An 18646-nucleotide genomic window follows, 5' to 3' on the forward strand; every position below is an offset into this window, starting at 1 on the left:
ACTCTAGTGATCCTCTTTTCAGCCTCCTAAGAGCTGGGATTACAGGTGTGAGCCACCATGCCCAGTCTCAATCACTTTCTCAGCATGCCCCAGGGTCAGGGCGGGGCCAGCAGGCAGGCCAGGGATCAAACCCTTAGCCCCTGCATCTGCCTAGGCAGGCGCTATAATCCGGTGAGCTATCTGGCTGGCTCTAATTGTTTCGTATTTGTATATTTGTAGTATTATCTATTAGGCTTTTTTTTTTCTTTCTTTCTTTCTTTTTTTTTTAAAGATAGGGTCTTGCTAGATCACTAAGATGAACAGTCTGGGCTTGAGTCTTTGTCTCAGCCTCCCAGTATACTAGGTTTATTGCGCTACCATGACTGGCTCCTGAGCACACTTTCAATGCCTTAAACTACCCTGCATATCATTACTTAATGTGATATTTAAATCTCTCAGTGAAATTCTGACACTACTTCACCTACTTTGCCTAGAGGCTCTACCACTCTCCTAGTCAGAAGCATTTCAGAATGTAGCAAGTCAACAGTTCTGGCTCATGGTCTTTTTTTTTGGTTGTATCAGGGATCAAAATCAGGACCTTGCGCTTGACAGGCAAGCACTTATTCCACTGAGCTATCTCCCTAGCCCTGCCCCATGGTCTTAATGATGAAGGGATTATACTTATAGGCTCTGAGTCTGCCGCAAGTTCACAAATTATGACTTGTGGGCCAAATGTGGCCTACTACCAATTTTGTAAAGCACGTTTTATTGGAACACAGCCACACCTACTCACCATGGATTACTTGTGGCTGCTTCAAGTTACAACACTAGTTTAGCAGTTTTAAGAGACTGTCTGGCCTACGAAGCTGAATACATTTACTACACAGCCCTTCACAGAGAAAGTTTGCTGCCAACCCCTGCCCCAGTCTAGCTCACTGAGCAACAGTAGCAAAGCAGGTTATAACAAAGAGATGAAGACATTCTAGTAAATTTTGCAGAAAACGTAATTTTTTTTAATTTTAATTTTTATTTTTTTTCAAAGTTTTACTGATAAACAGCAATGAGACAGTTTCAAATCAAATCGGAAGTACAGTTTCAACAAATAATACACTGCATATATTCTTCTTAGTGGTTAATTGCTGTACAAAGAAAACGTAATTTTTAACAAAATTATTTTTGAAAATTAATAACTATTGCATATTAGAGATGTACTGGTTTATGCATTAAAAAACTATAGCTAGAAAGAATAAAAATCTGAATGGCCAATATTTTAAAATTTGTATGAAATCTATATAATGAAAAAAAGAGTGAAATCAAAAACTATTTCAGGATTAGCAGTGTTTTTCAAATGCTAAAAATTAGTTTAAGTATGAATATACCTATATGGCATACTATACAAGCACAAGTTAACTTTCCAAAGTAAAATTATTCCTCGTTAAACAAAGGAAGCATTAGTAGGAACAAACTTCCTGTCATCAGCCAATTACAATGCAAATGCCGTCCCTTGCTTAGAATGAAGTCTATGGTGCCAAATATTCTCAGTGCTTAAAGCTTGCATTTCTTAATTTATTTTTTCTTGCCTATATTCAAAAAAATAACTGAATTAGGTATAAAATTTTAAAAACTCATGATTCTCCTAATGCTTCACTGATGTTGATATTGGCCTTAAATTTTAAATGCTTTCATAGAATTCCACAATACATTCTTTAAAAACCAAACAATTTAAAGCCAGGCATGGTGGCATATGCCTATAATCCCAACCCTCATGAGGCTGGGGCAGAAGGATCGCTAATTCGAAGCCAGCCTGGGCTATACAATGAATTAAAGGACAGCATAAACTACAGAGTGAAACTCTATCTCAAGAAAAAAACAAGCAAACCAACCAACCAACCAACCAACCACATAGACAAACAGACAAACAACATAAACTAATTTTACACACATACACATATCCCAGCTTTAACTGTATCTCGTTTGTGACTTCTCAAGATCTGAAATGTGACCAGATAAAGAGCTTAATAAACTTTAAAGGCAACCTTTGAGTGAAATTCAGCCATTTTCTTCTTTAGAAAAAAAAAAAAAAGGTCAGAAAATAACAAATTTCACTGTAGTTATACAACTTTATCAATATAAACAATCAGATTGACAGTACCTACTCAGTAGTTATTTTTTCTCCTGCTCTGACTTGAAATAACGTCTACTGGCTTTTTACAAAAATGAACATCTTATTTATTTATTTTTGTGGTACTGAGGATTGAACTCAGGACTTGGTACTTGCCAGGCAAGCACTTATTCTACTGAATAAGCTCTTAACTGAGTAAGTTAAGAAATAAAGGAAAAAGAAACTTCTGTCCATCTGAGAATGATTATGTGGGCCCCAAAAATGAACATCTTAACTAAGGTTTAAAATATTTTCCCAAAAGAGTTAAAGTCAATGTATTGTGGTGATCCATGCATACCCATGTTTACAGCAGCACAGTTCATTATAGCTAAACCTTGGAAGTGGCCTCTATGTCCGTCAAAAAAAAAAGCACACTTATATACAATGCAGCGGAACCCTGCCAATGGGATACACTTGAGTCACCTGTAGAATGGGTGCATCCTGAGGCCATAATGCTAAGAGAAATAAATCAGAATACAAGCTTCAGTATCACATGGCTTGTATTGTACAGCAACCCGAAATACAAATAAAGAGCAAAACAAAGGATAGATGACAAGAAACAGAGAAACACCTCTCTTGTAGGGAAAGGGATTAAACGATGAAGGGAAGGAAGGGGAAACAAGGGGCTGAAAAGAATTATGTGTGTCCTGGACACATACTAACTCCTCATAAGCAATGTAATCATTACGTACTGGAAATAAGTACTACTACTACTAATAATAAAACCTGAACAAAGTCTTATTTACATTAATACAATTCTGCCAATGTTATCAACACCCATTATTGTCAGCATAAACAGTGGCTATTTCATTTTATTGATGCATGAAGAAACCTTTCATTTAATGACCAAACTGACTGTAAATTTGGGATGGATCATATAACCATTCCCTTTATGTAGTGAGATTTTTCTGTAGTCTGACCTGTAAAGTCAAAGAATAAACTAACCATTTCAAGAATTTTCAGTAGTCTTCAAACAGAGACAGCTTATCTAGCAATCAGAAATGAGACATTCTTCAGTATGTACAGTTATGCATCTTTTGTGCTTATTTGCCCAAGGAACTAATACACAAACAGTATTTCAAGTCATGTTTCAAAATTAGAGGACTTGCCCATGGTTCAGCTGATGCTGATCGTGCACATAAATACTGCTTTTCTCAGAACCTCCAGATTTCTTCAGGGCTTTTGGCAACCGTCACCTTGGCTTCCTAGTGTTCGTCACAGCACACTAATCCCTGGGGGGCTAGGACACTTGCTTCTCATCTTGCTATTTTCAACTGGAGCTTATCACAGTCCTAAGAACTTTGTTTTGTTATTTGGTTGTTAAAACAAGGTTTCATTATATGAACCAAACTGGCCTTGATATCACTATATAGCTCAGACTGGCCTTGCACTCAGGGCAATCTTTCTGCCTCGGCCTCCCAAGTGCTGACATTATAGGTGTGTGCTACTAAACCAGCACGTTTTTCTTGATAGTTTAGCTAGCAATTTTTTAAAATCTTGTTTTTTTGTCTTTTTCTATTTAACATGTACATATGTGCCACATTATCAGATATGGTTTAATTGCCTTTGTTGACTGGGGACACCTCAGAATCTCTCCAATTATTTTGAGGTGTCCCTAAATTTCCAAATTCAATGCTGAATCACAATTCCCCCCCCCAAAAAAAAAGCTGATTGAGGGTGCAGCTCAGTGGTAGAGTACTTGGCTAGCATGCACATGTCAATAGAAGAATAGGTGCCATTTCCATCTAACCACAATAGAACTTTCATGAGAAAGCATAAATTTCTAGCTAGAATTGCTAATGCTAGTGCCATAGAACTCTGTACCTGTTGGCCTCAATGTAAGAAAAGTTCAAGTTGATATGCTTTATCTCAGACACAATGAAGTTCCTGGATGGGGTAAGTGGGTTAGATTTGAAAACATCCATATTAAAGAGTTTAACCAAGAAATCATAATAACAGCTTTTATGGAAAGATGTATACAAGCTTTGAAACACAAGACAATGACAGTTTGACAGTTAAGAAACAAAAATGTCATCAACTATGCATTGGACTGCCAACCAGTTAATATTCAGAACAGTGAAAACAAGCCATTTCGATACACAGGTAAGACTGCATGCTGAGAAGATGTTTTCAAATGCTACGGAACAAGAACACAACTTTAGGTGCTTGGGTTAGAAGGGCACTTTGGAATTCAGGGTTTACTTTCTGTAATAAGACTTCCTATGATTAAAACTGTGCTTATTTTTTAGTTTTGTATTTTCTACAGCATATAAAAATAATCTACGTTGGAAAATACAAAAGCCAAGTTAAGAAATAAAGAAAAAAGAAACTTCTCTCCATCTGAGAATGCTTAAGTGGGCCATAAATTGAGAGGAAAAATACACTCCAAAGAGCTCAGAAAGCAAAAATACTTAGTAAATATTCTAGTTAGCAGAATGTGATTCAACAAATTTCTTTTTTCTTTGCAGTTTGTTTCCTGCCAGTAAGCTGTCTGTAAATACTTTACATATACAAGTGTCAGCAATGGTTTTCTTTTACTATACTTGTCCTTTCTTTTGTTCTTAAGTTTTTCCTGCTTTTCAAAATAATATTGTAAAATGAAAAAAAAGAAAATATTTTAGGCTATAGTGACAGAAATTAGAAAAGTAAAGAATTAACATGTGCTAAGTACATCTGATACGTCAGCAAATGTTTGGTACGTAGGACTCAGTGACATTTGCGAGTGGCCTTAACATCACTCTTATGTACAGAAGCCTGAGGTGCAGAAGTGGGGATGCAGCTTAGTGGTGGCACTGTGTGTGTGTAGAAGAGGCCCTTTTTGGGCTCTTTAATACTACAAATACAAGCAAACAACAAAAGCCCCTTCCAGTTCAGAGAACCAAAGCAACTTCTCCAACATTATAAAATAAGAAGCTGAGGTCAGACAAAACTCACCATCTGCTTGACTAGGAAATACACTTTCTACTACAACTGCATCTTCCTTTCAGACACTGGTAGGTCAATGAAAAATAAATCTGATCAATACAAATGAAACTAACAGAATAAACTATGTTTTAAATTTAATATGCCAAGCAATATATTTTATAAGTAAACCAAGACATACAATAAGTTTAGCACTCAAAAAGAAAATGATCTTTCATAGTAATAATCTTGGCCCTACGTGTGGTTTAGTGTGTGTTACTTATGGCTTTGAGACTTTTAAATTATCTTACCATGTAGCATAGATGGTAATAATCTTATTATGCTAACATCTTAGCATAATAAGATGTTAAAGGTAATAGTTAATGCCACTTCCTCACACTGGGAAGTCCTGCACCTCTAATAGAAGACACCGAGGCGGTAAAAGATGTTAACAAATATGCTGCTAAAGCTTCCATAAAAAAAATTACTACAGGGGAAAATCTGCCCTCAACATCTACCCAGTCCTCAAGGCAGGATTAGGTCTAACTATCCTATGTCATCAGAGCACTCAATATGAGTAATCTGCTGAATGCTTATATTCACGGTAGGTTCTCTGAAGGTAATGATGTGTTTGTGCACTGGAAGTCAGGGGCACCCACACACCCTTCTATACCATGGTTGCTACAAAAGTCCACTGTCCACTCTTTCAACCTGCTAAGGCAAGTGAGTGGAAAGTCTTGTGCTTACAAACACCACTTTATCATCAGAACACGTTCACAAGACTTTTTAGTATGTATTGAGCCTGGCTAGTTTTCAAACCATAAGTACATAGCATTTTAGCCCTGAAAGGAACTTAAGATTTCTTTTGTGGGGTGGGGGGCAGAACCAGGGATTGAACTCAGGGCCTTGCACTTGCTAGGCAAGTGCTTATTCTACGGAGTCGTCTCCCTGGCCCAGGAATTTCAGATTTTGTACTACAGCTTCCCTACTGGGTGGGTAACTCCATAATGAAGGGCCATGCAAACTATCTAAGCAGAACTGGGCAGACCTGGTAGACCACACCATTAATCTTACTGACTATGCTGTTCTAACAATGTTCAAAACCCCTTCACTGCACATTCACCTACAAATCACACCTTTTAGTTGCTTTGTACAAAAGAACAAGATTTAAAAAACCCCAACAAGATTATTAATGCTTTGCATGTTCAGTAACTCTGCCTATTGTTTTTTACAGTAGTATGAACAGCGTGATACAATCTTTCAATTTCTTTAGTAATGAGACCATATATTTTATAGATTATATGAAAGTCCAAGGAAAAGCAGCAAACTACTGAAATCTAAACACTGGCGAATTTCTGGTTTTGGGAAGCATGAAATTATTCATTACCATGAAAAAGTAGATAAAGTTGATTTTCATTTTTATATCCACTTTTTATAATGCTTTTTTCAGGAAAAATATTCAATTAGAAGACTACAACTTTAATTCCTTATTTGTTTTAGACACAGAAGAACAGTCTCACAAATGTTCAAGTTTTAATCTAAGATATATTTTGTTAAACACCAAATTATATCTTCAATTAACACTCAGCGTATACTGAAGAAGCTAGAAAGCGCAGTGTACAAGTAGACGTGACTTATGAAATCCCCTACGGGTTCTCAAAGTTTCCTAAGGGTTCACTGGCTCTTCTTTCTTGGACACCTGAGGCAGCACAGAGTAGACATGCCAGTCTGATTAGGAATTTAGGGACACTGGTGATACCCACAATCCCTTTGTAGGCTGCTTTGTACATTTAGTTTTTGCTCTAAAAACACAAGAACTGTGAAGCACTGAGTATAATGCTTCTTAAGACTAACATCAGGTTAAGAAGAAACTAGATGAATTTTTCCTTTACTAACCTTTTCTCTATATAGTTCTATAAGTATTAATATGTAATTTCACTTTTATTACTTCCACAGAATTACAGTAATATACGGTAGGAAAATTGCATTGTTACATGTTTTAGCAGTTCTGTCAGTTTTAATATGATTTCTGTTAATCTAAGAGAAATCATCTGTTATGCTGTTGAACCATGTACCCTTGCATAGCACGCAACGTTAAAATGTAAATTGCCCAACTATTTTTAGCTGCTGTTTAAAAAAATTCCTGTCTTTGGGAATAATGATTTGAGGCATTGTGTTCATTTTGTTTATCAAGCAGCTATTCAGCCTCTAGTGGGCCCAAGTGCTGATGTAAGCAAAAGCTTTTCAGAACGCCTGCAGCTGCGATCCAACCTCCCAGGTAGGCTGCAGGTTCAGAGCACAGCTGCCCTAGGCTGCAGAAACGCAGACCCATCTGCAACAGAGTTTCAAAGAGGATTTCAAATTTGACTTTTCATGTCTCACACAAGAGAGAAGGCTGAAGAAGAAAATAGGCAAGAAGAAAGGCAAACAACCAAGAAGATGTTATCTCTACTTAATAAAAAATAAAAAGTTCACACCCATGCTGCACCTTCTAGATCACTACTTGCCAAACTGGATAGTCTATTCAGTCTCTACCTCCATGGCTAAGACTCACTCAGCACCACCTGCACCCAGGAGCTAAGAATGGCTGAATAAAAGCCCAATATCCATTTACACAACAAAGAGATGTGCCTCACAAGGCTTTAGGGCCTCACGTCAACAGCACACTCCTCACTTGTAGGTGGGTGGGGGGCACCATCCCTTTCTGTACAGATTTTTAAAATCAGAGGTGAATTTATGATATAGGCTCATTTACAAATAATTTTATTCCTTTAAAAGTGTATTTAATAGCACAAACTCCCCTGAAATATTAGATTATCACACCCATTAATGATTGTTCTACCAAACCTTTTCAACCTCCTTTATCAAAGCCCTTTATTCTCAAAGGACACATTTTTGAGCAAAGAGAGATCAACAAACTAGTTGCTTGAAAGCTTTCCCGATGCAAGGCTGAAGTTAGGAAAGGCTTAATGAAGGCTTTAAAATCCACAAGGGCTTCACAATGAACATCTGATTCGGTGATTTATGCATATTAATAACCTCAGTCCTACTGAGGCAAGCTGAGCTGAACGTGTCCTCCGAATCTTAATGTCTTCAGCTCCATTGGGATTATTACAAATGTAAATTTCTAAGATTCTCAGCTATTAATCTCTGTCTGTCCTCCTGTTCAGCAACATAATGACTAATTAAACATCAAAAGACCTGTACAGGAGATCTTCTTTGACAGCTACTGGCCTAGTCTTCTTCCCAAGAGGGGAATCAAATGACAGGAACATGGAATAAGAGCATAGGAGTCAAGCTACAAATCACTGCAGAAAAATCCAAAAGCCTAACATTAAATGTGGATTTATCTCAATCAATGATTTTGTTAAGCAGTGAAAAGTTATTATGTAAAGTATGTTCAATGGCACCCACTGCATGTACCCCTGTGGCGAGAAAGTATTTAGTATTTATTCAAAATAAAACTTAACATCAAATTTTAAGAAATGGGTACTTACAGAAGAAGGCAGACCAGGAGGCACCTTCCTTACTTTCTTTGCTTGCAACGGATCTGGTCATGGAAAATAGTACATTTCATTAATGTATTATTATATCAGAAAAAAGTCAGACTCAAATGAATAGCAAGTAATTTCCCTAGTGCTCTCCTTTTTTCTAGTGTGCCAGTGTCACCAGAGGAACATATGAAGCCTCATTTCTTTTAGGTGGATCCACTGCACAGCAGGTTCTTTAATGGTGACGCAGTCAGGAATACACACCCCACTAAGTTTAGGAAGAAAACAGCAAGCAACGCAAGAAAGCAAACAACAAACCACTAGGTGTGTATCTAGGAAGGGAATGTAAATTTCTTAAAAATCTGTTATGTGCCAGGTACAATACTAAGTGCTTTACATCACTTATCTATGTTTCACTTGAGAGGGGGTTTGGGGCAACAAGTCATGTACATAATATACTTCCTCAGAAGAGAGACAAAATTAGTGTCTGCATCACCTTTAGGTTTAAAAGCATATTTTAAAAAAGTAGGAAGTTAAAATTGTAACTTGTTAAAAATCTAAGTAAAATTTAAAGAGTGCAAAATTAAGGTTTTAAGCATGCCAGTACCTGCTACATGAACTACTAAATGTGGGCATTGGCATATACAATGACGTCCAGTATCAAGTAGGAATGTTTACTTTAGTAACATGTAACAATATGTTACTTTAGGAACATATTAACACTGCAATGTCAGCACTTCTATACTCAATTGTTTTGCGACAAGTCATGTACATAATATACTTTTCTTCAGTAAATAATCAGAAAAAGCATATTTCTAAGACATAATTTATCAATGTAAGTGAAAAATGAGTTATTTTCACATGCTTGGACAGCATCATGTATTTTAACTTTAACTCAGTTGAAAATTTAAGACGTGTACATCTTATTTATTATAAAAGTGGTAACAGCTTTCCAATCTTGCAGAAATAATAAATCAAATTCAGGATTTGCAGAAGGGTTCATTATTAGGGAGAAGTCACGGAGAAGGCTGATCTAAAGTCCAATATTTTTAAAAATTATGAAAACAAGTAATAAACAAATACAGCATTTTTGTGGGCCATAAATGATACATAATAAAACATGTGCAGTGGACTAAGCACCTACTTAGGCAAGCACAGGGACTGGGACTTGTGCTGCAAGCTGGGCTGGCCCCACCCCCGGTGCACTGAGTCCAGCTGTGATGGTACACACCTGCAATCCCAGTGCTGGGGAGGCTGAAAACAGGAGGATCACTACGAGTCCAAGCTGCGTAGTGAGACCCTGTACCAAATACATGAAATAAATAAATAAATAAATAAATAAAGCAAGAGTGTGGTTTGAGAAAGAATGAAACCCATTTAAATTTGAGCTGGTAATTCTCTACACTGGATATGCCAGGAGGCTACAAGCTTAAAAAACAACTTTAAAAGTAGTATGTGGAAAAACTTTATAAAATAGAATGAGGAAATAGCACTCATTAGCAGCAGTGTGTATTTTCTTAAAACAGGTATGACAAAGATAAACAACATCTGGCATGCTGTACACTTGTAAAGCTTTAAGGCAAAATCTTGGTTCTTTGTGAAGTGTTTCTGAAGTCAACTCCTCACAACCAACACAGCACTCCTTGAGTAAAAGTCATATTTTATACAAGCCAACCGCATTGCTCCCATCAATTTGGTGCTTAGCACTCCATTTGGGGGCCACTAATAGGAAATGTTGCTACTTCGCTGCTACCAGTTTTTCCCTGTCATATGAATAAGATGTGTTTTATCATTAGCTTCCACAATATGATCCCATATAAAACGTTTCATTTAAAATCAGGAGTCTGGGGCTGGGGAGACAGCTGGGTGGTCTAAGCGCCTGCCTGGCAAGTACAAGGACTTAGTTAGATTTCCAGTACCACATGCCATGCCAGCAAAACTTGGTGTGGTGGGGCACTCCTGTAATGCCAGCGCTGGGAGTCTGAGCTGAACAGGGATACTATGTCAAATAAGTAAGTAAATATCAGGAGTCTGGAGCAGCTGACTTTCAGGAGGCTGAAATAGTGGTTGCAAGGGTAAGCAGACGGGATGAAAGTGAGTCCCTTGTCCCACAGTGTGAGCTTGGGGAGGTCACTTAAGCGCTGAGCTCAGCGCCCTTGAAACACACGGGACTTCACACCCCTTCTTTCGTGCATGTCTTGTCCTGTAGTAACATATTTTAGTCATTATTATTAAGTTTATAGTAAAAGGGCAAAATGATTTATAAATTAGAACATGTTCTTTTTTTTTTAAAGTTTGAACTTTTTATTTATTTATTTTGTGTGTGTGTGTGTGTGTGTGTGTGTGGCCAGCTCAGCCCACCAGGGGGCGGGGCTGGCTGGCAGGTGGTGCTGGGGGATTGAACCACGGTCCCTGTGATTTGTTTGGCTTAGCTTGTTCTAAGCAGGTGCTTTAGACCACTGAGCCATCTCACCAGCCCCTAGAACATGTTCTTAAAGAATGTTGATTTCTTAAAATATCTAAATGGTTTGAGATGTAGAAATTGCTTTATTTTGCATGTTTGCTTTATTTTATCATCTTGTTCTTTTTATCTTTGGTACTGGGAAATGAACTCACGACCTGGAACTTGCCAGGCAAGTGCTGTGTTACTGAGCTACTTCCCTAGGCCCCTGGTGTACCCCTTTAAAGTTCTTCTAAAATGAAATTTTTATCAATAACTATAATGTCAAGAAGAATAGCTAAGCCTGAGAAATGACAATGGTCAGTCTAATAATAATCCATTAAGTGGTAATCACTGGAGATGGGTGGGATTCCTTGGGTACCAGGAGAACTACCATATTGTATACTCACCCTTAGTTAAATTACTTACTTCTCTGGGTCTTAACTTTTTACTTGTACCGTGAAGTTAAACAAGATGACCTCGGAGTCTTTGTAAAGATTATATACATATATATATATGAATATGAGAGAGAGAGAGGGAGAGCGGGAGGAGGATCATCCCTAGAAGGGAGGACTACGTCATAATCAAGATGAAGAAGATATAAGCTTTAATTTATAGAAAACTTGAATGTAAAATCTGGATTTTATGAAATAGCTCATTCTTAATGCCTTCAACATTTAATCTTTTTCTTCTCAAACTTTTAATAACAGAACACTTTTGTTTATAGTATACACTTACACAGTATACTCAAGGTATTTTTCTAGAGTAAAATTGATACATCTAGACTCAAATGGAACGTTCCTAGTTTCACTTATAGGTAGGAAACTGAAGAGGAGATAAAGAAATATATTCTACAACTCATAATTTCTTTAAAAACAAAAAGCATACTGGTCGGCATCATCAGGACTGACTGTAACAGGACACACATTAAATACTGGGAAACGCTCTCTGTGCTGGAAGTGAGTCTCCCGTGGTGCCTTTTATACACACCTTAAAGCATGTCTACAATTGGAGACTACAAATACTGTACCAAAATATATAGGCTTAACAGAAGTTAGATGAAGAATTCAATAGTCAACAAATACTTGTGTAACAAGTAACTATGACATAATTTTTTTAAAAACTGTGTTCAGCATAGGGTCTACAGGGTCTCACTATGTAGATCAGAGACTCAGAGTGATTCTCCTGTTTTCAGCCTCTCAAACACTGGGATTACAGGTGTGTGTCACCACACCCAGTCTCAATCACTATCTCAGTGCACCACGGGATATGCTGGGATCGACCCACAGTCCCTGGAGTTGCCTAAGCAGGCACTATAGTGCACTGAGCTATCTGGCTGGCCCATACTTTCTTTAGGTAGAGTATACTTATCTTAGAACCTAGCCTACCTTAAATATAAAAGGCACTACAACTTTAACTTCCTTACGTAAAGAATGTTTGGTAGGGACCACCAACAATTCTGACACTTAAACACAGACTGGGTAAGGTATCAGAGAATCTCTGAGGCCTGTTATAAATAGCAATGCAAAACAGACTGGTTTAGTTAGGTTATTATAGATCTAAAAGAAGGAAGCTTAAAAACATACAGGCAGGAGGGAAAATGACTGCTTCGTACACATAGGTTCCTTCTGAATGAAGCTGTGGAGCTGGATGGGAAGACAGCCATGCAATTCGGGGAATCACTGCATTTCATTAGGCTCCATTCCTTCATGCAGCTCAGTTTATGCTATTCTGATTTCACCCCAGTTTTTTTTTAAAAAAAAAAGGTGAAGCGGAAGAGGAACTGATATGTAGGAAACACTATTTTTTTTTTCTTGTCTCTTGTTTTCACTTATTACCTTTTTTTAAAAAAACAAACATTTCCTTGAGAGACAGTATGGCAGTAACTGGTATGACACGATAAGCAGTACGTATCTAGAAGACCAGAAGGACAGGCACTCCAAGCATGGCCCTGGTATTACACCTGCTATCTTCAGTGCAGTTGCTTAGTTCACAGGTATCAGTATAATAGTCAGGGTGAGAACCCTACCAATTAACTGCTTGTTTCATAAACCTGCTGAAAATTCTCAGGATCACTGCCTTACCCATCTTGTGCATATAAATGTATGGCTTTGCACCCATCATGTTTCCTAGCTTTTCAAAAACACTATTTTTGGGCAAAAAATTTTTGCTTTTGAGACAGTATAATCTAAGCTGAATTTGGATAGCCCAGCCTAACCATTCACTCGAGATCCTCCTAACCTCAACCTTTCAAGTGTTGTAAAAATCTTAAATTTTATATTGACTAAGCTACATACTCATTATGAGAATATATTCTTCTTGCAGACTCCGTTTTTCTGTTTACTGTGGGATTGTATCTACTGAATTAAGAATGATGTTGTACTGTTGAAATGAAAATACATACAAAACCATTTTGTAATATGTTCAACAGTATTTTAATTTTAGTCAAAGCCAAGGTGTTAATACTGTGACATGTAACTTTAGGAGGAAAAATTAAGTGTCAGTTTTAAAATTTAGTCCCCCACACAGAGAATGCTAAATAAAGCATTAAAATTGGTTGTTTGAGACTTGTTAAAATTATGGCTTAGAAAACAAATCATCATAGGTAAACCTCTAATAATGTCACTGTGTGGAGGCGCACGCTGCAATCCCAGCTACACACGAGGTCGAGGCAGGATCTCAGATGTGAGGCTCGCCAGGCCATGGGCCTCAGGGGCAGAGTGCCCGAGTTCACACACAGCGGTGGTGGTGGTGGTGGGATTAACACACATTTTAATATTTTGCTTATTATATATCTAATGGATATAGTTTGAAGTTAAAATGCTTGTGACCAGAAGTGTTTGGAATTTCAGATTTTTTTCTGATTCTGGAATATCTACACAGATATAATGTGCTATCTCGGAAATGGGACCCAAACCTACACACTAAACTCATTTATGCTGCACTTACACCTTATACACATGGCCTGAAAGGAATTCTTACAGAGCTGTTAGTGTGTCTATGTCTTCACTACAACCCACTTACAAGAGGTCAGGTGTGGAATTTTGTTTCATGTCAACATCAAAATTTTTTTACATTTTGCAGCATTTTGGGTTGCATATTTTTGGGTTAAGGATGGCCAAGCTTACATTTCTTATATGCAAGTAAGCCCTGAAATAATTGTTAACCAAGACACTGAAATGTTTCTAATTAAAAGCATAACCACAAATATAGGCTAACTGGGAACAGCAAAACAGTGAGGGCAGAAGGTGGGGGCACACAGGCTGCTCCTGGGGCACTCACCAAGTGTTGCAGAGTCATGGAGTGGTCTTCTCCTGGAACTGGTGGAAGAGAATGAGTAGTACGGCGTTCCTGGTTTTCCTGAAGAGAGTTGGGCTGGACTCCCAAGCCCCAGATCTTGTCTCAGAAGAGTGGACTATAAAACAAGGACACGAAAGCAAGTCACCTTTCTGCAGGTGAAAATCCACTGCTTCTAAATTACTAATGGCATTTTCAGTCATGTCTTGAATTTAGGAAGCACCCAATACTTTCTGAATCATATCAGACCATGGTTTTGGCCAATATTTTTTTCTTTTTCCCACCCACCCCTGCCTGCATTTTATTTATCATGTAGATCTATTGATCCTAGTGTTGAAATACTCCATATTAAGTATGTGATTTCACTCTTTAATCCTGAAGAATACCTTTGAAAAGTGGTCACCCAGACTTCAGCTGAATGCCTTCATGCTTACACAGGAAGTATGCTGTTCTTTCCTTTTCTTTCAGAGAGCTTTCAGTGTTTCAAGGCTGCCCATATTTCCAAGACTCTTGCTCTCTTTATTTACATGTCATGATACAGGCTTGAGAGTCTTTCTACTCATCTGACACTGTCCTTTGGACTTATTTTTCCTTTGTTAAAATCTTTTGTAAAGTGGAATGGGAGACAGTGTCTCACTGTGGTCCAAACAATGTAGAGCATTTTTTTTTTTTCCTGAGTAGTTGTCAATACCATATTCAAACAACCTATTCTTTAGATGGTGCTGAGAGGCTAAGAATGATGGCACTTCATGGCTCCACGCTTCGCTGCACATGCTGCCGTCTTGTCCCTTTCCGTTGTACTACCAGACTTAACAGCTCTCTCTCTCTGATAAAATTCATCTTGTTCTATGTCGTCTACAGCAATCATCCATTCCTTTTTCAGATTCTGAGTCTATCAACTAAGGTATATGCTGCCCTTTCTAGTGTGCAGGAATCCAAAACTGTGATTAGAAGAAATCCATCATGACGATGGGGCTATGCACAGAGCCTGTGACCCAGAGACAGACTGTCAAACAGTACCCCTACTCAAGAGTTCTGGCATCTAAGGTGAAACGGATTACATGGACTGGAGCGGCAGCAGAGGAAAAGGCAATCCCAAAGGGAAAGCACGCTGAACACACTGGAGGGACACTCTCAAGGGAGCAAGATGAGTTTCCTCTAGCGAAGCATGCAACACCCTTGCTGTGGTCACTGCACTCAGTGAGCTGTCCTTTGATCGAATGTGCATCATGAAGACACTCAGAAACAAACTGCAGCTTTGGTCAGAAAGAATTAGAACTCTGGCACAGCAGTCATAACAACCTAGCCCCGCCTGCATTCATCTTTAAATAACACTAGGGTGGAATTTATGCAAGATAAAACTACTTAAAAGCCTTCAATCAATAAGATTTAGTTCACGTATGTCATAAAATCATTGTCGCTAGTTTCAGAATGCTTTCACCACCACAGAAGGAAGCCACATACCCATCCCTCAACTACCACTCACTGAATCTTGCTTATCCTATGGCAACCAGCAGCTGCTGTTTTCACAAATTGCCTATTCTCCGTATTTCACATAGTTACAAAAGACGTAACCTTCTGCTTCTGCCTTCATTCACCCAGCAATAATGTACATGAACTTCATGTACCTTGGTACAGGCATTAGTACTTCTTCCTTTACACGGCCGTTTTGTCCACAGTTACTACTGTTTGTTTGCTTCCTTTCTCAATACGGCCATTCTTTTTTCTTTGCTTTTGAGACAGGGTCTCACTGTGCACTTGCTACGCAGCCCAAGCTGGGCTCTGAACTTGCCGTACTCCTCAGTCTCCCAAGTGCTGGGCCTATGCCAAAATTCCTAGAAAGACAGCTGAAGGAGCATTTTATTGTGGTTTTGATTTGCAATACCCTAATGACTTACAATATGAAGCAACTTTTCAGAGGCTTTATGGCTATAAAAAGATCTTTGAAAAAATGTCTATTCAAGTCCTCTGCCCATTTTAAAATTGGGTTATCTTTTATTTGTTGAATTTTGAAATTGTAACTGGGGATGGTGGATACTGGAGATTAAAGCCAGGTTCTCAACAATGCCAATGCAAGTGCTCTACCACTGAGCTACACACCTCCCCATCCTCCTTTGAGACAAGGTCTTACTAAGCTGCTTAAGTTTATGAACTTGTGACCATCCTGCTTGAGCCTCCCAAGTATTTGGATTATAGTATGCACCCACTGTGCCTATTAAGAGTTCTTCGTTTGTTCTGGATGCTAGGCCACGATTAGATATATGATTTGCAATTATTTTCTTTCATATCTGTAATTTTTTTTACTTTCTTAATAACGTTCTTTTAAATGTCTAACAGTCTTTTAATTTGATGAAGACCAATTTCCTTTCATTCTTTGATGTCATATATAAGAATTCACCAAATCTAAGTCCATGAGGATATGACCCTGTTTCTCCTCCAAGAGGTTTATAGCTTCATCACATAATTAAGGTTTTGATAAACTGTGGTTCAACTTTTGTATATGGTGTGAAGAAGTTCTAACTCCTTCAATCTCCCACTGTGGATATGTGTCTGCACCAAGACCATGTGTGTATTGGTGGACTTCCTGAAAAAATGACTAACTACAATTTCTGGGCTTCCTTCTGGAGTCCTAATTCTATCTGAAGTCTTGTTACGTCTACCCAGGGCCATGCTGTGGTTTTTAGTCAAGTTTGGGTAAGCACTCCAGCCAACATTGCCTTTCTTCTACAATATAACTTTTGCTATTTGGGAATCTTTTGAAACTTGAGGAACAGTGTTTCTATTTCAATTTTAAAAAATTGAAATTTTGATAGGAATTACACTGAATATGTAAACTGCTTTGGGAACTACTGCCATCCTAACACTATTAAATCTCCCAAAATGTTAATACTGAACATATTTTCACTTATTTAATTTTTTTGCACAATGCTTTGCAGTTTTCAGTGTCATATCACATGTTTAAAATTTATACATTTTAATTTCTATGTATTTTAGTCTTAGTTTATTACTGGTGTATAAAACTAATTTTATGTGTTGATCTTACATCCTATATTTATTAGTGTTAATAGTTCTGTTGTAAACTCCTTAGGAATTCCTATATGGTAAGAACTTATGTGCAAATAGGAATAGTTTTACTTCGTTTTACGAGTTGGATGCCTTTTGTTTCTTTTTATTTATTTAATGTATTTGGTACAGGGTCTTACTACTGAACTTGGACTCATAGTGATCATCCTGTTCTCAGCCTCGCCAATGCTGGGATTACAGGAGTGTGCCACCATGCCAGGTCTCAGTTGCTGGCTCAGCACACCTGGCACGGTATGTGGTGCCTGGGATCAAACCCTGGTCCCTGCACTGGTCTAAGATAAGCAGGTGCTTAGTTCACAGAGCTATCTCGCTGGCCCACCTTTTCTTTTCTTTTCCTTTCTTTCCTTTTCTCTCCTCTTCTCTTTTCTTTTCTGTCTCCCTCCCTCTTTTCCCTCCTTCCCTCCCTTCCTTCCTTTCACTTTAGTACTCTGGCTAGAATTTTCAATACAATTTTGAACATAAGCAGTGAAAACAGTCTTGTTCCTCACCCTATAAAAACTAGTCCACTATACTGTTACTGTGGAGTATGATATTAGCTATAATTTTTTCATAAGTATTTCCAAGTTGAGGAAGTTCCCTTTAATTTCTAGCTTGTTAAATGTTTTCATAAAAACTTTCAATTTTTGTCAGATACCTCTTTGTCTACTGAGATGACCATATGGTTTCTATCTTCATTCTAGTAATGTGGTGAATTATACTCACCAATTTGCATTTGTTATACAACTTTTGCGTTCCTTTGCACAACCCAACTGGTTGTGGTGTATAATCTCTTCAACAATGCTGCTGCCTTCAGTTTGATTTTTTTTTTTTTTGCTAATATTTTTGTAAAACATTTTTGCATCAATATTTAGAAAGTCTGTCATCTTCCTTTTCCTACACACCAGTATCTCTGGCTTTGGTATCACTATAGTGCTACCTTCTAAGAGTAAGAAAGCATTTGGGACACTGCCCTCATTTCTTCTTTAAGTAACTGGTAGAATTCCCTTGTGAAGGTATTGTGTCTTGGGCTTTTCTCAACTGGGGAGATCTTATTAATGACTATGTTTTGGCTGTTTTTAAATTTTCTATTTCTTGAGCCAATTTTAATAATGCATATGTATTTTCAGGTGTTTGTCTACTTTATTAAGATTGTTTAGTTGTTGGCATTCAATTGACCAAAATATTCACTTATAATCTCTTTTCTGTGAAGTACAGTGTAATCACTCATTTTCACTCATGATGTTAGTAACTTGATTTTGCTTTTTTCCTAGTCAATCTAAGTTTCTCAATTTTATTGATATTTTTGAAGAAATA

At 37.7% G+C, this 18646-nt stretch overlaps 1 protein-coding gene across 5 annotated transcripts in view; it reads right to left on the bottom strand.

The window, feature by feature from the left end:
- Positions 1-18646, bottom strand: part of Tcf12 (transcription factor 12) — a 396809-nt gene that overhangs the window by 73488 nt on the left and 304675 nt on the right. For all 5 annotated transcript variants that reach the window (XM_023712449.1, XM_004628873.2, XM_023712450.1 and 2 more), the window contains 2 exons: positions 14255-14387; positions 8539-8591 (listed from right to left, as the gene is read on the bottom strand). In XM_023712449.1, the coding sequence (XP_023568217.1) occupies positions 8539-8591; positions 14255-14387 (186 nt within the window). The remainder of the gene's footprint in view (positions 1-8538; positions 8592-14254; positions 14388-18646) is intronic.

This window comes from Octodon degus, unplaced genomic scaffold, assembly GCF_000260255.1.
Source record: "Octodon degus isolate 3935 unplaced genomic scaffold, OctDeg1.0 scaffold00026, whole genome shotgun sequence".
NCBI classification, from domain to species: Eukaryota; Metazoa; Chordata; class Mammalia; order Rodentia; family Octodontidae; genus Octodon; species Octodon degus.